At 33.1% G+C, this 21,176-nt stretch overlaps 1 protein-coding gene and 1 long non-coding RNA gene across 2 annotated transcripts; both read right to left on the bottom strand.

Annotated features, from left to right (window-relative positions):
* Window positions 1–12,442: 12,442 nt before the first annotated feature.
* Window positions 12,443–12,918, bottom strand: LOC110178653 (uncharacterized). Its single transcript, XR_015272116.1, has 2 exons — window positions 12,757–12,918; window positions 12,443–12,693 (listed from the first exon to the last, which is right to left on the bottom strand). It is a non-coding gene; the product is annotated as an uncharacterized LOC110178653 (long non-coding RNA).
* A 688-nt stretch (window positions 12,919–13,606) lies between these two features.
* Window positions 13,607–14,057, bottom strand: Sfp35C (Seminal fluid protein 35C). The gene is made up of 3 exons (XM_020945844.2): window positions 14,005–14,057; window positions 13,793–13,951; window positions 13,607–13,727 (listed from the first exon to the last, which is right to left on the bottom strand). Exons 1-3 carry the CDS (start codon window positions 14,033–14,035, stop codon window positions 13,654–13,656), a joined length of 264 nt encoding a protein of 87 aa, XP_020801503.1. The 5' UTR covers window positions 14,036–14,057; the 3' UTR covers window positions 13,607–13,653.
* Window positions 14,058–21,176: the final 7,119 nt, after the last annotated feature.

Here is a 21,176-nt window from a genome sequence, read left to right on the forward strand (position 1 = left end):
TTTTGATGAATACGCCGACGAGGCGTGTCCCCAGTAACATAAAGAACACAACAAATTCAAAAAAAAAAAAAAAATGAACAAGTTGAGCCCAGGGTGAATCTGAAAGCAAAACTCTGAAGTACGCCGGACATCCGGCCAAAGTAAGAAATGAATTTCAATTGAGAATATTATAACTGGGGAGATACAGTAGGGAAATTACAAAGAGAACATATAGAAAATATAATTTACATATAATTTAAAATAGTTAAAGATCTAATAAATCTGAGTGTTGATTAAATTAGGTTTTAATTTTAAGCTAGGAACTATCTAATAGATATACAACTAAAGACATTGTTATACTTCCCCTTTTCCTATCAAACCCTTGCATATATTTGTGTCTTAAATTTATCTCTTGACAAAAATAGGATTGCTTTTTAGCATTTATTAGCAATTCAATTAGCTTAAACTATACCCCCGGCAGGTGGAATATAAAATCCCGAAACGAGATCAACACAAGTCAACGATGTCGCCGATGTAAATTTCACAAAGAAAAAGCTCAAACGGAACACACGCAAATTAGCAAAGTGTCAAAAAGTTTCATGGGGAGGAAAATAAAAAGGGAAATGTGATGGGAGGTGGGGTAGGAAAATGGAGAAGCACAAAGTTTTCTTTGATGTTGTTACAGTTGCTAGTTGCTACGTTAAGGAGGTAAAGGTATTTTACAAGGTAAAGATATTCTTTACCAGAAATACCCTACTTTTATAATTTAATAAAAATAATAAATTATGCTTTCAACTTATTAATTTAAATATTTCATCACATTTCATGGAGCTATATAAGTATTTATATTATTATTATATTTATATATATATTATATATTATTTTTATATTATTATTTTATTTATATAATATTTTCTTATTATTAAATAAGAAGTATTTATAATTTAAAGATACCATACAACCTACTTCTTTGTTATTTATACTCTTTTTAAACACTTAAACCAATACAATTTTCTCTTACTTTCTTTTAAATAAAATTCCTTCAAAGGGTATTTCTTCAATCCCCTAATACCTTAGGAAAAAACTCACCTGTTTTTGTGAAAAACTTAAAGTTCACTTGACATGCGCGCTTCTGCCCAAGAAAATTGTAAGGGGACTGGGTTGAAGACAACTTTTGTTGGCGACAACTTTCATGGCGCGAGGTCACAGAATTTCCACAAGGTTTTTCCCCTCCTCTCCCCCTTTTTCCACTTTTCGCTTAGAAGCAGAACAAGTGCAAGGAGCAAAAATAAAGAAAAAAAACTGAAGGCACGATAAATATACTATAAAGCGAATAAAATAAAATGATATGGGTATAAAGGAGAAGACACATCCTTTCTATATATATATATATTTGCTCACTTGTGTGTGCGAGATGTTTGCATTGGTGAGCTTTGGAAGTTTGATATTTCCTTTTATTGAAAATGCACTTTGGTGCCATGTAAACTTTGCAATCAAAGTCGAAGCAATGTGGAAGGGGGGAAAGGGGGCAGGATGGGGCAGAAGGCCATAATGTGGGGTGACTGCCACGTCTAACGATATAATGGCAACGACGACGGCAAACCAGACATTAAAAGAGAGACCTATTTATGCACTAGGAAATAGATTTTGGAGGTATTTCGAGATTTTATTTGAAGTAAATTGAAAAACATTTTTTTGAAATTTAAGTAATTTAGGAATATTTTTAAAGCATATTTGAAATAATGAAAGAATTGGAGTAACTATTCTTAATTTCATATATATATTTCCAGAACTCTTTATATTACATATGTTATTTATATATTATATATATTATAGCATTATAAAAAAAGGTGTTTGCCAAACTCTTTTTCAAAAATTTTCAATTCTCGATCTTGTATTTGGGAATTTTTACTGCAATTTAAATTTAACATTGTCCCAGAACCCAGACTTGAGAATTTCTGGGCTTCTCAATGCTAATTTTTTTTTACTTTTCAATGTTATTTAATATTTTAGAAATGAGACTTAATGTTGAAGACATTTCTACGCCCTTAATTGCAAATATTTTTGACTGTTTTAATGCTCAATTAAGAAAAAATGTTTTTGAAAGGAAAATCAATGCTTTAAACAAGAAAATTACTAGTAAACTAATAGATTTTTATAAATTTTAAGCGTGAAAAATTAGACAAAAAATATAAAGTATAATAAATATAATTCAAAAACTACTAATATATATATATATTATTATATATTATAATATATATATTATATTATATTATTTTAGAACCTTATTATTCAAAGGTTTTTACAAACCAATGAGGAAAGTTTATTATATTTCTCTTAAAAGACCGAATAAAAAACTCCCTAAATATATATTTTTCTAATTAAAATTTTCCAATATATTTCTCTGAGTGCACTTGCCATCCTCTAGTGCCTTTAGGCTGCTCCTTGTGCTCCTATACGATTTGACTTTCGGATTGCACACATCGCAGGAGGCATAAATAGAGCCCCGCACCAATAACAACGACAACGACAGAAGCAACATCTCCACACAGCCCTGGCTTCCTATTTTTAGTTTTGCATTCCGCAAATGTCGGTTCACCCATTCGCTCTACCTGTCTCCCTATACCCTATACCCCTATATCCCCCATTCCTATACCCTATCCTATCCCCTATACCTATACCCTATCCCTTCCCCGGATTCTCTGGCGTTTCTCTGGTGGAATTTCCAGCAGTTTTGTAACTCGTTTTCGTTTTATGATTTCTGCCTTGGCTTCTGCTGATGTCGATGCTGATGTAAACTGTACTGGGAGAGGTGGCCCCACCACTAGGAGCACCACTGGCATCACCACCACCACCTGACCAAGCCACCGCCTGTCCAAAAAAATCCCGCCTGTTACCTCTCAGGTTCTGGGGCTTCGGGGGTTTCCCTTTTATTTCTTTTTCCCTTTTTTCACTCCCCGCTTTTTCCCGGAGCCTTTCCACATTTGGTCTGCCACATGCAGATTTTTCAGCCTCGGTTTAAGCCTTGGTTTTTGGGTTTTGGTCAGCGATGCTGTGGCTTCATCCGAATGGAGCTATATATGACCACTTAGTGATTAAAAGGAGTGACAGGCAAAGGGAAGAGTCACTCATAGGGGAGGAATGAGAATGTTTATTGAGTATAATTGTGTTAATATATTTAATTAAATGAGGGATTAGTAGGTATTTAAAGATTAAAGTAATATTTATGTATGTTTAGGTATGCATTTCAGTTAAATTTAGAATTCAAAAGTGTTATTTAATGTGGTTTCAGTTAAGTTCAGGTATTTATAACTTAATCAAAACTAAGGGTTCTAATTTTTTACTAATATTCTTATAAAAGGCTCATTTTCCCTGTATTGTAGACCTTCAATCCATCAATAAATCTTTTCATTTCCTTATAAACTTGTTTGCTTTAATACTTTTTTTTAAACAAACTTGTTATTTATTAAAGCTCAAGGTCACTGTTGGCCTTATCCCAATCTCTTCCCAAAATTTGCAACGCCATTCTAAGCATTTGGCTTTTGCTCGTTGCACTTGCCAACATGGCCTCTCGATCAATGATTTTGGGATTTGTTTTCCATAACCTGGGGTTTCATTTTTTTAAGGGAGTGAGTCGTATTCCTGCCCCAACTCCAAACTCAATGAGCTGCCATTTTCCTTTTGTTTAGCGGGTGTTAGACGCTGCCTCCCTGTATGGCAGGACTTTTGCAGGACTCGGGTGAGAAGATTGTGTTGTGGCCTTTTTGGTTGCGAAGGGTTCGCTGGCCTCTCTCTCTCCTCGGAAAATATAACTCTGGGGGCTGGGGGCTTCGCACATGCAATGATTGCAAACAAAGCAAAGGCAGCTGAAATGCACACACACACGGAACCAGACAGCCGCCACCCCAAAAACTCCTACTCCTAGCTCCAACTTCCACAATATCCTTGTATATGTATGTATGTATGTATGTGCGTTATCCTGGGTAGTCCTGGCATATTGTTATTGTTGCTGCTGCTGCTGCTGTTTGCATTTCACCTGCAACGTCGCGTCGCATAAAATGCAATGAACCCTCTCAATCCGCACAAACAACGAAACAACATTCGAGACTGGCTGCGCGGATAGAAAAGTTTATACGAGGCGGAGGGTATGTGTAAAGTCCTTTACCTCACCTCTCTCTTTACCATGTCCTGGCAGAGTGTGTGTGCCGAGGTCCTGATTGAAGTTGTGCATTTTTCCCCTCCATTTCCAGTCTATTTGCTTTTACTTTTTCCCTTTTTTTGTTTGCCATCGCCACATCCTTCGGCTGCAATTCTATTAAACAAAAGCGGTGCTTTTAAAGAAGGGCAGTAAAAAAAAGTAAACTGAAAGTCGTTAGAAATTAAGGAGAGTACAATGTACAATTTTTGTGTAATTATTGTAAAGGGACTTTTTTAATTACTTATTACTGAGAATTAAATACATTTTCCTTAATATGGTTCTATGATTATGAAGTCCCTAAAGTACCTTAAAGATTAATCCTTGCTTAACAAATTTTTCATTTAAGATATTTTTGTTTAAAACTCACCTTCTACCAATCTTTTTGCATTAACTTTTCCTTATTTTAATACCCTTTCAGGGTATTTTAATTATAGTCAAAAGCATGTAACGCCTGAAAGAGTCATTTCCGACCTTATAAATCAAACATATTCTTGATCAGCATCGACAGGCGAGTCGATCTATGTAACTAGGTCCGACAAGAATTTAATTTTTTCAAAATTTTCACAATTTTCTAAGGGGTTTCCATCGTTTAAATTGTCACAAAAAAATTAGAAAAAAATTTAATTTTTTAATGCTAAATTTAATTATTTTAATTTTTTATTTTAATTATTTATTAAACTATTAAAAATTAGCATAGAACAGCTTTTCGAATTGAAATTAATGCATTTTTGGCCAAGTTATGAATTATTTAAGCTTTGATGCCTCTAATAAAAACATATAAAAATAAAATAATAAATATAAGTTACAAAATGTGAATATTTCAGGTCCAAAATTTACTGATTGCAAAAATTCATATATATTCCGTTTTGGTATTGAAATTTCTATAAATCCATAGTAAAATAGAAAAATAAAAAAATAAATACAAATTTTTGAACAATTTTTGAACATTTTCAAATTGTGAAAAATTGGTTTAATTAAAATTTTGTTTACATTTTATGTTGGAGTAGGCAGATTTATTAATCTAATAAAAACTAACACAGAACAGCTTTCCGAATTAAAATTAATGCTTTTTTGGCTTAGTTATGAGTTTTTTACAATCGGGATTTTTCGAATAAATTGTTATTTCAAGATATGGATAAATATCGATTTATAGAATGCGAATATTGGAAGCTTAGTTAGGATATATTTCCAATGCTATCCTATAATTAAATTGTAATAAAATGCAAGAGTATTTAAACTTTGGCTTCTTTTTCACCATTTTTTCTATATTTTTTTGAAAAATAGTTAAAAGCTTTGAAAGGTTTTATGGCTCAGCTGCGTTTCGCGGTGGTTTCGGTGGTCAACTCTCGGGCGGCGCACCTTCACATAAACATCATGCAACTCTTTTTATTTGCTTTGTTTTTATTTGTTTTTGTTGCTGTTTGACTTTTTTTTTTTTTGTAAAGCGAAACAATAATAATAATGAAATAATATGAAAATGTCTGGGTTTGTGGGCATTGGAAAGTTGCTTCTCCCGGCTGCTGCTGTCACTTGGTTTTGGTTCCCCCCTTTTTCCCTCCTTTCTACTATTTTTTCTCACTTTGAAAAAAATATGAAAAAAAGAGAGATATGTTTATATATATTTTCCCTCCATTTTTTACTATTTTCTCTGCGGCTGCGCGGGCGGCTTTGGTCTTTGAGTGATGCTTCGGTTTCATAACTAACCGTTTCTGTGTGTGTTTTTCTTCAGTTTTTCTGTTACTCATTTCCCATTCCGCGTTTTCGGGCTTCTTCTTATTCAGTAAGTGTAGGTAATGTTTACCATTTCCGCTTGTCGCTTCGCCAACGGCGTGGGTACAATGAAATTTTTCGTTTCGTGAACTACAAAAAAACAAAAATGAAAAAAAAAGAGTGAAAAAAATCCGAAAAAGATCCGAAAACCCACCAAATATTTAAAGTTGAGAGAAGGGGTTTAGGGTACGAAAGGGTACGCGTTATATGAGATGCATGTCAACAGTTTTTTTATTTTTTGCTTTTTTGGTAACACGGTTGCCGTCGAAATCCCATTTACCTAACGGTAAAGTTAAGCCAAAACATGGCTTCAAAAAAATTAAAACAAAAATTAAAAACTTAACCAAAAATGCGTGCCAAGGCAAAAGAAAGTAAAAAGGGGTTTGCAAGAGGTTTGGAGAAAGGTTATAAATATTATAGATTTCAGATAAACAAGTCCTGGATTTTAAAGAAATAATTATAAATTATCTTTGAAATTTCTCGAATAAGTTTATTTGAAAATATTATTTATAACTTCATATTAGAATAACGTTTATGTTAATTTATTCAGAGTATTCAAATACCTTTAAAATGTAAGTCAAGGCAATGGATTTCAAGTTAATCTTAAGATTAAGATCAAGATTACAAGTAATATATATTATTTCATATTTCCCTGGAAAAAACCCAACCTTGACACTGTAAATTTTAAGATTTATTGATTTGTTTTATGACTTAAATATTGCCAGGGGATATAAGCATTAAATGCTTTAGTTTCAGTTGAACAATTTTCCAGGCTTTAGAACCACAGTCATATAGCAACAATTTTCAGAATGCTTTGATAATTATTTGAAATTTTCATTTTGATTCAGATACGGGTCTCAAGAGGCAGCAAATGCTGTTGCAGTATGAATATTGTTGCAGCAACACCAGCAGCAGCAACTTGCTGCAACATGGCAGAAAACGAATATAGAACATGATTAGAAAATGGAATACCCTGTGAATTTAAATGGTTAAAAAACAAGACATTTTTACAACAAATCAAAAGCTTAAAAAAGTCATAACAAAGCTAAAAAAGCATTAATTTTAATTCGAAAAACTGTTCTATGTTAGTTTTTGTTAGTTTAAAAAATCTGTATACTCAATTTCAAATTTAAAAAAAGTAACTTTTTTTCAATTTTTTTTTATAATTTTAATGATAAAATCCCTTCAAAAATTTCGAAAAAAATTTAAAAATTTATTTTTCTCCCAGACATGCCTAGTTCGATTCTCCTGTTAATGCTGATCAAGAATATATATAATAAATAGGGTCGGAAATGACTCCTTCACTACTTTTGAAACTTTTGATTAAAATTATAATACCCTGGAGGGGTATCAAATTAATTTACAATTTCTTTTTGTAAATTACACTAATTGCTCCATATGTTTAATGGTTTAACTTAAAAAATATATATTTAATAACATTTAATTTAATTTAATATTGAATTATCAAAACAACATCGCACTCAGTTGGCCCCATTATGTTGAAACATATTTCATATATGCCAGAAGCCACAAAAAAAACAATAAAAAAATAAAGTTAGCTACGTTTTTTGTTATAATATTTTGTATGCTTCTTGGTGGTGTTTTTGTTGTTGATATTGTTGTTGTCATAACTGTGATCTGTTGTTGTAGTTGGTGCTGCTGTCCGGTGAAAGTAATCAACAGCAGCAACATCAACATCAACGGCAGCAGCAGCAACAGCAACAGCAGCAACATTAAGGCGAGGTAAACAAACTAAAAAGAAGGAGAAGTAGAATGTTATACACTTGCCAAAAAAAAATTAAATATGAATTCAAGGCAATAAAAAGTTATTATGCGAGTTTTAAGAAAATATATAGTAGAAATAAAACTAGCAGAAACATCCTAATAATATCAATGAAATAAGCAACTATTAGAAAAATTCTTAATTAGGATATTTTTATTTAACCAGTAAGTTAGCTTTATCAAAGAGTTATATCATTCATTAATATTTAAATTATTTTATTATAGATTAAAATAAGATATTTTAAAATACAATTACTAAATTTAAATTCATAAAATCCCAAACAAACCCAAACTATCAACTCCCAAACAAATACTTTACCAAAAAAAGAGCACCCAGCAAACCCAGAAACAATTATGAAGATTTCTAATTGAAATCTGAGAGAAAATAAATACACTCAGCTCACGCAGAGGGGGGTATGGAGAAGGGTGAAAATAAAATTTCATTAAAAATGTTTGCACAAATAAAATAAATGCTACAAAGAGCAAAAAATAAAGTAAAGTAAAGAAGAGTAGGGGGACAGAAAAATATAAAGAGAAGAGCAAAGGAGAAGCACTGGCAGAAAAAGAAACTGAAACGAGGTCAAGCGAGGTCAACTCATTTCATGTACCCAACCCGAACTACTTCATACTCTACTAAATATTCGTATGACGACGACGACGATGTCGGAGATTCATTTATGCCACGAGCAGTGCCCTCGTGTGTGTGAGTATCTGTGTGACGGGGCATTCGAACTGCAGTCACTCTAGGGTTAAGAGAGGGGGGTTTGAGGGGGCCTAGGTGGGTTAAAGAGGGCGGTCGGTGGGTGTGGCCGGGGCATAAACTAAATCAAACAAAAGGCAAACAAAAAAAGCCGAGGAAAAAATGTGGAGCGACGATGGGAGCACTTCAATTGAGTTTTTACATAGATTTGTTGCCGTTTGTGTGTTAGCCATTGGTATACTCTATAGAAAGGGTATTAGGAGTTTGATTAAAATAATATAAAAAATTATACAAATAATAACATTAATTAATAAGGAAATTTAATATGCAAGTTAATGTTATTTTGAAAGTATTTTTGGGAACTATCGAATTTATATGTATTTAAGTAATTTTATTCTTCTAATTTCATAATTTATATTATGTCTTTTAATAATGAAAACGACAAAAAAAAATTTAATTATTTTTACAAATAAAATTTGAATTAATGATATATAATATAATAACAAAATATACCTTTAAATAAATCTATAAATGAGCAAGAGTATAAATTAAATATGTAAACGCCATTTCAAAAGTTTTTAAGGAAATTATTGAAATCATATATATTTAAGTAAATGCTTAATATGTAGTATGTCTTATAACTATAAAAACAACAACAAAAAAATTTAAATTATTATATTAAAAATAAATTTAATCAATGGTATATAATATAATACAATAAAATATATATTTATATAAAATAATAATGAGCAAGTGTATTAGCAATTTCGGTTTTGTTGCTGTTGCTGTTGCTGCTTTTACTTGACAGTTGCTTTTTGGCGTTGCTTTACTTTTGTTGTTGATTTGATTTCCAACTATTTCTCTATTTTTTTCTCTATTTTTTCTCTATTTTTTATTTATTTATTTTTTTTCTTTGAGGGCACCAGCGATGGCGACAAAATGGACAACAACAGCAGCAGCGGCAACAGCGACAGAAACTCGTTCGCTCGTGTTGCTGTTGCTGATGTTGATGTTGCTTCGGTGTCAGGGCAGCAGCAACATCGCAGGCAGCAGGCAGCAGCAGCAGGCAGCAGCAGCAGCAGCAGCAACAGTAACAGTCATGACTTGGCAAATGCGCTCGCCAACATTATCGTCTTGACCATCTCGTGAACTTCATTTGCAAGCGTTGTTCAGGGGAGGGCAATGGCAGGGGAAAACTGTGCTGGAAAAGCGGGGCAAGTGGGCGGGAAAACTGTGGAGGGGGGAGGGGAGAAAAAAGAGGTGAGCTCGCTGGGCAAACATATTTCAGTTTGGCTTTTCTTCTTGCTGCTGCTTTTGTTGTTGCTGCGGCACAGCAAGTGTTGCCAACTTTATGGCATTTACAAACACAATTACATTAGCTTCTTTTGCGGGCTTCTCTTTACAGAGTGCAGTGAAAGAAATAATTAATAAATGTTAATTATTAAAAAATGTATTAAATTTATCAAAAATATTATTAAGATGTAGTAAAGTAGGGGAAAGTAAGCTAAGTCTGGGTTTAAGTGTGACGTTTAATCTGTTATTTATTATTTATCCGTGAACCTTTAAATTATAATATAAATTAAATTATATCAAATAATATACATTAAAAAATAATAAATTATAAATATAAGCAATACAAAAATCAGTCAATTCAAGACCTCCAATATTATTTAGAAAATTATTCTTTTAAAAATGATTAAGAATCATTGTCTTCTTGATAAAATTATTATAAAAGATTTAAATGTCATAGTAAAGACTTTTTAAATATTTTGTTTACATTTATGAAATTTCAACCACTATTGTGTAATTTATTGTCACATTTTCTCTCTGTGTATTGAAGCTGCCTCTTCATCTTCAACTCCATTCGGCTTTAGCTTTGCCGTTAGCTTTTTGCAATTGCCAAGAGAGCGAAAAAGCAGCAGATGGAAGTTGTTTGGCGATGATGAGTTAACTGTTGACCAAGTGCGCAACTAATTTGCATTCGTTTGCCCGCAGATCTTGCCAAATGCAAAGATATATATATATATATATATATATCTCTATGGGAGTGCTATAAGATGAAGTTTAAGCTAAGTAAATATATCAAATGTCGAGGGGATAGCAAATGCTAATTGATTTAAACGAGAAGAAACTGTTAGTTTTACATTTCGATTAGTGATTTATGTTTGTGGCAATAAACAATAAAATGATTTTATAGGTAGTTCAAATTAAAAACAAAACAGTATTTAAACCACACACAGTTAAAGTGAAGATATTTTCATGTTCTTCTATTTTTAAAATACCTTTTATTATTTATTTTCATAAACAATTATCAAGAATTAACCTTGAAGCTTTAACTCATAGCTAAACAAAAGATTCTTTGTCTAGATTACAACCCCCATTCATCTCCATCAATAAAAGTCGAGTTATCCTTTGAGGTAAAGTCTCCCCTCTTAAAGGCAGCTGATTCTTAAAGGACCTCAGTGCTCTCTCCCCAATTGGCATCTGAACAATTATTGACACGTGCTTGAGCCTCCACAGCAAAACAGAAGAGCAGACACTGCCTCAGTGGGGACCTGAGAGAAGAAAGGACATTGAGGGGACTCCCCTCTTCTTTTTTTTTCTTTAACCAAGATGCATTTCCGGGATCTTCAGCTGTTGATTCGTCGTCCGCCTGCTGTTTTGTTTTGTCGATATTATCTGCAATTAAATACTCAATGCACAATACACAACATACACGGTCAGGAGACAGGACGAAACAAGTAAAAAAAAATTTCAATAACTAAAAACGCACATGTCCTTAGCAGGACATAACAGCAGCAGAAAACAGACGAAGGCAGATGTTAAATTAAATTTTTGTGGAGCGCGTCCTGCTGCGTCACACACAACATTTTCGAGGACTCGAGATCACCCGAGGCCCGGGGATCCTGCATATGCCCCGAAATTATCCCCTTAAATGCCGCCTGTCAAACGCGAGGGGAACTGAAGAGCCAGGAGAGAGGAGCAAGGATTCAGAAGAGAGAGAGAGAGAGAGCAGCAAGGAGCAGGAGAGACAGGAGGGGAAACTTCCTGCGCAGTTTGCGGCTCATCAATGTCATCAGTTTAAGGAGCTCCGGGGAATCGGGGTTAAAGGATCTGTTTTGTTATCCTTCAACCCTCGAGAAGAACAGGACCTATTCTCTCTTATTGTCTCTCTGCACTTATCTCTCTCCCACTCGTTGCATTAATTGGTTGCCTCTGACACGCGTTATTGGTTTTTGAGTAGGCAACTAAACACACGAAAGGTGTATCTAAAATAATGCACTGAGAGAAATATTATAAGGAAAAAGTGTAGTGAAAATTAGCAACACAAACTTTGATTTATAAGTAATAATTTTTCATGAAGAGCAGAGTGAAAGAACTATTTATTTCTTTATACAAATTATTCCAAAAAATAAATATTCCTTTAAATATGAGTTTTTTCTCCCTGTAATCAAAGTATCTTTCTTTCAAGTCTACCTACGCATTGGAATACCTTTTTTGTTTTCTTTCTCAGTTCCATTTTCTTGTGCCCCTTAACACATTTTCCCATTCTTTTCCTCAGAGAACCCAAATGAAAAGGTGCCACAATCGAGGCACAAAACGAGAAGAAAGCATTAGAATGGCATTTCTTTCATGAATGGATCGCATTTTCTTTTTCTTCTTTTCTTCTCTTTTCTTTCCCCTCCTTTGATTCCCCTATGTTCGTTCTTGTTTTCCCGAGAAATTGTTGGAAAACTTAGCCCGATCGCGTCGATTGTCGTGTGTAAACAGCGTGCAAAGCGGTCATAAAAATGTGGCCAGCGGCACTCGAGGTCACATGATTAGTGTCACATTAGTTGCTAGGAGTCAGGGAAGAGGTAGGGGGAAATGGTGATGGTCACCAGGAGGGGTGAATAAAAGGCAGTCGGCTTTTATCAAAAGCCGGAACCGAGGGAAGGTTTTTACACACTCGAATTGTGAATTACATTTAGCATTCTTATGGCAAAAAAAATGTATATTATTATGTGCAGAAATTATTGAAAAAGCTTACCCTTTATTATTGTTATTAAATTACTTACTCTTTGCAAATAATATACATATTTTAGCTTACTTTTATATAAAATATTTAAAGTGAACATTCTTTAGACAGCAAATGTTATTTATTTATTTTATATTGCAAGCTTGTAAATAATATTTAAGTGAAGCAACATTTCTTAGGTTGATTCTGACAATGAGCATTGGGGCTTGTCATCAGGACACCTTTCTTCCCATTTCGAAGTAAAATCTGTGAAATAATATTAATAAATTAATTATTAATCTATATTTAAATCTCTTTTTAAAGAAATACCTGGAAGTCCATTTTCCTTTCGCTTACAAGAATAATAATCTAATATGTCAATATTTTTAGCATGCTGATAACAATCCGGTAGATGTCCACAACTAGGTCTATTAAATCCCCTAATACGCATTTTATCACAATCACTCTTAACCGTCATTACCTTGCAAAGTCCTATAAATTATATAGCTTAAGAATATCTTTAAATAGTATTTTTATTAAAAACTCACCCAAAATTAGGACAAAAATAAAAATCTTCATGATGTGCAATTGTTCAGGTTCCTTTTCACATTAAAATCATGCCAAAGAAAACTGGGCTCATATAAGTCAGCAGAGTAATTAGCGTTAAATTTCCGATTTACTGTGAAAAACGTATTGTAGTATAAAGTAAATCCATTTTCTCGTTATATAATGATCTATTTTATTTAGCGTTTAGTATTAGTATATATATCTATAAAATAATATTAATTAACTATTTCGTATAATTACAATCTCATATATGTAGATACCTGGCAGTCCTTTTTCCTTACGTTCACAAGAAATATCTAAAACTTCATTATTACTAGCACCCTGATAACATTCCGGTAGAATTCCACAATAAGGTGCATTAAGAAAGGTTACCTCTCTATCGCATTCATTTTTTACTTCAGTTCCCTTGCAGATACCTGTAAATGATTACACTTGCATATATAATTTAACTCAATTAATATAAACTAGCCCAAAATTAGGATGAAAATAATAATCTTCATGATGTTTGGGACTTAAGGTTCCTTGTGAGATTAAAAGACACAGAGAGTAAAGTGTGTTTTTATAGATCATCTGACTAATTACCGTTGAGTGTGAAAAAAAATTCCAGAACTAATTTAATTTTTGATATTTATATGCATAATTATATTTTTTTATTCATTATTAAATATCCGTTGAAATTGGTGGGCATTGAGGCTTATCAGAGGGACACCTTCCCTCTCGCCTCTCCTGAAAATCTGTGAATAATTATAAATATGATGTCGCCTCGTAAACCCATTAAAATCCATTTTCATATAAATACCTTGCAGTCCTTCTTCCTTACGCCTACAGGAATATAATTCCAAGATGTCAGCATTATTAGCAGACTGATAACAGTATTCTAGAATGCCACACACTGGATGATAATAACGCCTAATGTTCTTGTTGCATTCACCGCTTACTATCATTATCCTGCAGAGGCCTATAAATGATTACATTTAATAATTGCTTTTAACAGAAATATAAAATACTCACCCAAAAGAAAAAGGAGTACAAATATCTTCATGATGCTTAGGTCTTCAGATTCCTTGGGGAACTACAATTCTGACTGAGAAAGCTGGTCTTTTATAACTCAGCAGAACATTAATAATATTCTGTAACAAATTTAATTAGTCAAAAGGCAATATAATTATGCATAGGCGTTACTCATCTTATTAATTCTATTTCCTTTTCTTATTTGAGGTATATAGGAATAGTATCATTTATTAAGTTATTTATTATTTTTGCATAATTATTTATTAAGCCTTGGAGAATAACTCCAACTCGCTGCAACTTCCCTTTATAATCCTTTACCCTACATGATCATTGAACCAATAAGATCTCCTTTCTTTCCCTCCTGATCCTGGCAAATGTATGTCAATTTCTGTTAAAATACCCTATAAAAGCTGCATAATATTATGCCTGGTTAGTTCCTAAGTCCATAATGTGTTTTTGTGTTTTTTTCCCCCTGTTATTGTTTCATCCTGGTCCCAGGAAGGAAGCCGCCGTGACAGATGTTAAACCGCATCAGGAACCTGGTCACAAGTAGGACCTCATTGCCAGCTTGTCGAGTGCAGCTCTCTGCTCTTCAGTTTATGTTATATATATTTTTTAACCCTTTTCGGAAGCGGAACTTCCCTTTAAAAAAATATAATAAAAAGGGGTGACAAATGCCTCATATTTGAACTCAATTCGAAAGCGATCATCAAGCTTTCCCAGCGGTCTAATCAATCGAATTGAATGTCTTACGAATCAAACCACAAATAAATTGAGAACAAACGGAAAGAAAATGAATAAGAAAAGAAAGGCCACCAAAAAACAAGTTAGAAATCTTTTTTGTTTTCCATTTGGTCTTTTCTTTTTGTTTTTCTTTTTCAGTTGCAGCGATGATGTCGACGACGCATCATTAAAATATTTTCCACTCTTCGGCTTTGCTTGTTGTGTTTTTGGTGTTAAATCAAAAACCACTTGAACGAAATAAAATCTTTCTCACAGTCGCCGCCGCTGTGGCACACAATGGGAAATGGTAAAGAGGGGAATCCCCCCCTTCTGGTCTGATCTGGCCCCCGGTCTTCTCATGCGAGGGGCAAACAAATTATGAGAACGTTCGGGATCAAGACGCTAAGAATGTTTTCTTTTTTTTTATTTATTTATTTTCTCTGGGTTTCTCTGGTGGGTTCTCTCTTTTTTTTATGATTTTTTGTTGCTTGGCATTTGTCGTTGTTGTTAAATTGATGACAACAACATCAAAAATGCTGAAGCGTGCGCTTCAAAATGTATCTTAATGCACTGAAATAAATATATTTATAGGGATATTTCTCGAAAATATAGAAATTAACTTAATTAAATATATTTTACGAAATGTAAGCTTGTTTTGTATGGTTTTTTATGTATACAAATAAGTTTAAGCTTTAAAATACCTTTTCCTGCTTTAAAATGTTAATTATTCTGAATTTTTTTCAAAGAACTTTCATGGATGTTTTGAGAAAATTAAATACGAAATGCTTTAACAATTTTGTAGTTTTATTTGAAGGTTTCAATTACTTATTTCTCTTATTAAAATTTACTTAAAATACAAAGCCAAACTTTAACAATTTTGTAGTATTTTTTTAAGAGTTTTATTACTTATTTCTTTTAGTGCAATTTGCCTGAGATCCAAACAAAGCTTTAATAATTTTTCAGTAATTTTTAAAGACTTTTATTACTTATTTCTTTCGGTGTAATTCGCTTGAGATACAAGCAAAGTCTCGAGATACATTTCGGTGTTTCGCTGACCGTTTTGCGTATCCGTGACGATTTCTCGTTTACCTGTGCGACACAGACCCCAAAAATCGGACAATAAATCAATAATCAAGCCGGTAGAGAGAAAAACCAGACGAATGGATGGATGTATGGATGGAAAGATGGACAGATGGATGGATTGGCTAGAATAGGCTCAGATCGGAGGCGAGGACCGGGCCTTATCATCATTATTCAAAGCAAGCCACCAACGCCGCCGCCGTCACATGAAAATGGGAATAGAAATAGAAAATAATAATAATAACGAGAACAACAAACAGAGACTGAAGGGAAAACAAAACAGAACCGAACAACACAAAAAAAACAAGTTCCAAGAGTTTCTAAAAGCCATAAAACGACGACGAGTTTTGATTTGATTTTCGAGATCCAATCGACTGGCATAGAACACATGTACAACGAGTATGTAAAAAATACATTTCAATTCACACTCACCCAACGGACCTGGTTCCATTAAAAAAAAAGCAGCCACCAGACGGACCATCTGACCATGGACCCATCCAAAATATGCGTGGATGCTGTGGGAGAGAGTTCTGGATGGAGACCTCGACGGAGGCAACAACTCGTCATCGTTAATATCAGGTTCGGGGTCTTGGGTTCCAAGGCACGGAGAGAAATAATAATACTGTAAATATTTTATACATTAATTTTTTTTTAATAATTATAATATGTTTTTTAATCCAAAATCTTGTAAATACCTAAAATTGCAAGGTCACACTAGAATGTTGTAGATATACCTTTTACAGAAGTCCTTTTTTATGTATATAAATCATATTACAAACAAAAATATATTAAATATTTTATAAAAATACTATTTAAATAGAAATACAAAGTTATTTTAATTTTAAGAATCGAAAGTGTCATAAATACTGAAAATTGCAAGGTCATACTGGAATGTTGCAAGATACATATTTTACAAAAAGTCCTTTAAGTTTTTTTATGTTTGGAATACAAAGTATCTTAAATATAAATGTTCTATAATTAGGACAATTATTATTATTTTTTTTTAATTATAAAGACTTTTACATTATTTTCTAAACTCTGGTTTAAAAATTATTTAAAATTTCTTTTAAGTAATATATTCAAAATCTATTTAACTAAGCTATAATTTAATGGGAAATATTTTTTTAATCCCCTCTGACTGAGTAATAATTATTTGTTTTTGTATATAAATGTATATTAAGTGACTTATTTCTCTCAGTGCCTAAAATAAAGCAAAGTGAGACTGAGGGCAGTGGCTGCCCACGCCCGCGTTATGATTTTGTGGCCATTTTATAACTAACAACATTCCATCGGCGCCGACAACTCAGAGAATAGTCCCCTGTTTTCGAGTCCCCAACTCCAGCCTCCAGCCTCCAGCCTCCAACTCCATCTCATACCATCTCCATCCCAGATTTCAGGCCAAGTCCACAGGGCCACACACATCGATGGGTTAGAGCCGATGATGACGATGATGACCGCTCTTTGCCACAGAAAGGAATTGGTGAGGGGGAAGTGAAATGCATTGGAATCACCGTCTGGTGACAGAAGCGGCAACGGGAGCAGAATCATCTCAGGCATCAGGCTATATGGAGTTATATATGTATTTATATATCAGAAGAGGAAAGGGTAGAGCAATGGAAACCTGTTGGGGTTGAGACCAAAAGACGGAAACCCTTGCCCCAAACTAAGCAGTTTTTATTCCCTTTGCAAAGAGAGGATTTATTAAGAGGATACTGAAGTAATGATAGGTAACATATATCCGATTGGTATAGGAGTAATTAATACATTATATAGTTCAAATATTTGATATATTACTCAGAAGTAATATATATTTTCAATTTATTAACTTAACCCTCTAGGGTATTTACTGCTTCGATCTTCTAATCTGAATTCTTTTTTACTGCAATATAATGCAAATAAATATTTCGAAAAGTCATAAAACGTCTTATAATTAGGCATATTATTTCCAAAGAATTTATTTATATTTTGTGTGGCGAAATGACTGAGATAAAAGCGAGTTGATAAGCGCTATAACCGCAAGATAAACCCTTTTTGGGATCGGATCGTTTCGTTTTTATACATAATTTAAAAGCTTATCAAAATTGAATTTTTTTTCTTTTATAGCTGTTCCAAAAGCAGAGATAAAGTTTTGTGTATTTGCAAATTGGTAGATACTTTACTTTATCTGAGGGTTGAACATTTCCTTGAACTGCCGCTGAAAAGATACATATCTATCTGTAGATAGTCTTTGCTCTACATTCCACACGTGTTTCGGGCGCTTATCATGAGACACTGTTAGATACAATTTGGGATAAGAAATATAATGCTTTAAATTTTATATAATTAATTATTTAAATTTAAATTAAGAATGATATTTAATATGCTAATTATGTTGATTAAATTTATATATAGTCAAGTGCAATTAAGGAAATACTTTAATGGCCTTTAAAATATCTAAAGATAAAGATATCTCTGGAGAAATAAGTCAAAATTTTTTAATCTTTGAAGCAATATTCTATAAGGAATATATACTAAATAAATTCTGTATTTTTAGTAGGTTTAATACTATTTAAAATACTTTTTTTTCAGTGCCTTTTGAGGTCGACATTTGTTATTGTTTTCCAATTGTCTGCAGGTCCACAAAAAACGGCTCACATGTTTTGTATAATTATCGTGGTTAATGTCACCGCTTCGGCTGGCTGATAAAACCATTTTTATCAGTTTGGTTTCGTTTCGGTTTTTCTTTTTTTTTAATTTTTGTGCTTTGTATATTGTTTTTGCTGTTTGCCTTTTAATTAAAAAAAAATATTGTCAAGGCATTCTTTTAACTTGGCAACAATTCCATGCTTGCCGCCTGACCTTGAGCCAAGTAACGGCCACAAAATGCGATCAGTCCTAAGATACACACAGTATCTGCGAATCAACTTTCAACGCAGCTCTGAACTGAAAATGAAAGTCGGTATATTTTGTTGCAAACAAAAATTTTAGTTATAATGGCCTAAACAACGAAAAAAAAACACAAACTGCAGGCTGGCTCAAACGGAGTTATTATGAGCTCAAGCTTTTGTTTGCCTTTCTGGCTTATGGCAAGAAAACCCACATGACCAGATCGGCCCCAGATCTGCAACATGGCCAAATTGCAGACTTTGCAGCCAGGAGAGTTTTGCCCAATCTCGGCTAAGATGCTGCATAATTAGCTATAATTTGTTGGCCACTCCACCATCGAGCATGGAGCAGTCAAAGTGAAAGTCCAGGCTGAACCCAAAGATGGGATCATCTAAGCTATATTCCAGCTTCAACTTTGCATCTCTCATGGTTGGATGTCAAAGGAGCAACTCGAAATTGTCGGACATGCAGATGGGAAATGCTTAAAAGAGGTCATAAAAGCATTTTTAGTTTAAATGTTTCCTGATTTTTGTTAGGGTAAAGATGAGTTAAGAAAAAGTGCATGTGGTAATAGCAAATGTTTATACATTATTTTAACAAATAAATGGAAGAGTTATATCTAAAGTAGGGCTACTTTCCTTATAGATTTTCAGCTTATTTTAGAGTTCCTCTATTAATCAACCTCAAAAATCTACTTTACATCCTCCAAACTTCCCGAAACCCTTAAAAAATTCTTCATTTCCTTATATTCAAATCTTGTTCAATAAAAACTAGTGATTTTTTATGACCCGTAGCAGGCAAAGTGAGTGATAAACGATGTCAATTTTAGATTTTATTGGTATAAAAACCCGCGGAGAGCAAGTCATTGGCATCATCATCACGATCATTGTGTTGTCGTGTTGATCATTAGATTGGCCCAAAAGAATGCATTTGCATTGTGGCCAGCATCAGCATCACCAGCTCCATTTCCATTTCCATTTTCCATTTCCCCCAACCTCACAATCCAAGTTCGAGTCACATTTCCATTTTCAGCTCGTGATCGCGGTGCGTCTGTTGCTTTTGTGTGTCAGTTGCATTTTACAGCTACGACAAAAAAATACAAAAAAAAAAAATAACAGAGAATAAGATGCATTTCAAAGTTGTTATGGTGTTTTTTTTTCTAGCCTCGACTTTTATTTTATGATCCAGCTAACGGTTTTGGGGCATTTTCCGATGATGAAAACTCTTTCTTGGTCTTACAATGTTGTCGGTTGTTGATGTTTTTTGTCTTTTGTTTTGGGTAAAGGTTTACAGAGAAAGAAATTGATGAGGAGTTTGTTTTTGATTTGATTTTATAATCATTTTATATTTATTTATTATTTAAAATATTACCCAGTTCCAGTACTAGACTTATGGGGGGTATAATAATTTAATTTGATTAGAAAACAGATCAGCATACTGTTAAGGAAAAATGGGTTCTGAAAGGACTCTAAAATCTTCCTATTCTAGACTATTGGAAGGACATAATAAATTAATAGGACTGAAAAATACTAAAGCAATATTTTGGTTAGGAAAAATAGGTTCTTAGAGTTCTATAAACATATGTATGTATTTTATTTTTTATACAAATTCTTATGAAGTATCTTATTTTGGTTATAAAAAATGGTACCCAAAGTTTTCTAATTTTGCTTTCTTAGGAAAAATAGGTTCTGACAGTTCCCTAAATATATTTATTTTATTCTTTATAAATAATCCTCTTGAAGGATCTTAATGTTATATTAAAAACCTTTCCCCAAAGCTTCCTAATTTTGCTTTCTTGGGAAAACTAGGTTCTAAAAGTTCTCTAAATATATTTATTTTATTTTATATGCATAATCCTCTTGAAATATCTTAATTATTTATTAAAAACAGTGTCTCTTAAGCTTCCTATTTTTCTTTCTTATGAAAAATAGGTTATGAAAAGATCTTATAAATATTTATTATATTTTTTCTTACAAAATTGTTCCTAATGCTTTTAAATTTTTCTTGTAATAATTTTTTCTTTTATTTTTTATACATATTTTCCTAAAGTAGTATTATTTTCTCTTTAAAAATTGTCCCCAAAGCTCCCTCTTTTTTCCCCCTCTGTATCATAGAGAAGTGACTCTATTTTAAGTAAAACTATAAATCGAGAGGCTTAAGGAGCTGGCTCTAACTCTCATGGTAAAAGGGGTTTTCTTTAGAGAGGGGGAGGGGGTACTGGGTTGGAATAACCACCCACGTAACAACCGAAGACAACTTCATAATTCACTCAGAGAAGAAGGCAGCGACAGAACGGTGTGTGTGTCGTCTCAATCCTCGGAAATCTCAGCCTACGGATGAATCGCAAAAGTATATATAAGTAGGTGGCTATCCATGAGATACTTTCTGCCACCGCTCTGTGTGCGTGCATTGCGTATAGGAATTGTGCTCAATTTTCACAAAAACACATACACACAAACACACACCGTGACACTCTTGGTGCCTTATCAACACAGAAGCATCAT

Source organism: Drosophila serrata, unplaced genomic scaffold, assembly GCF_035046125.1.
Source record: "Drosophila serrata isolate PLE 108 unplaced genomic scaffold, ASM3504612v1 contig_273, whole genome shotgun sequence".
Lineage (NCBI taxonomy): Eukaryota > Metazoa > Arthropoda > Insecta > Diptera > Drosophilidae > Drosophila > Drosophila serrata.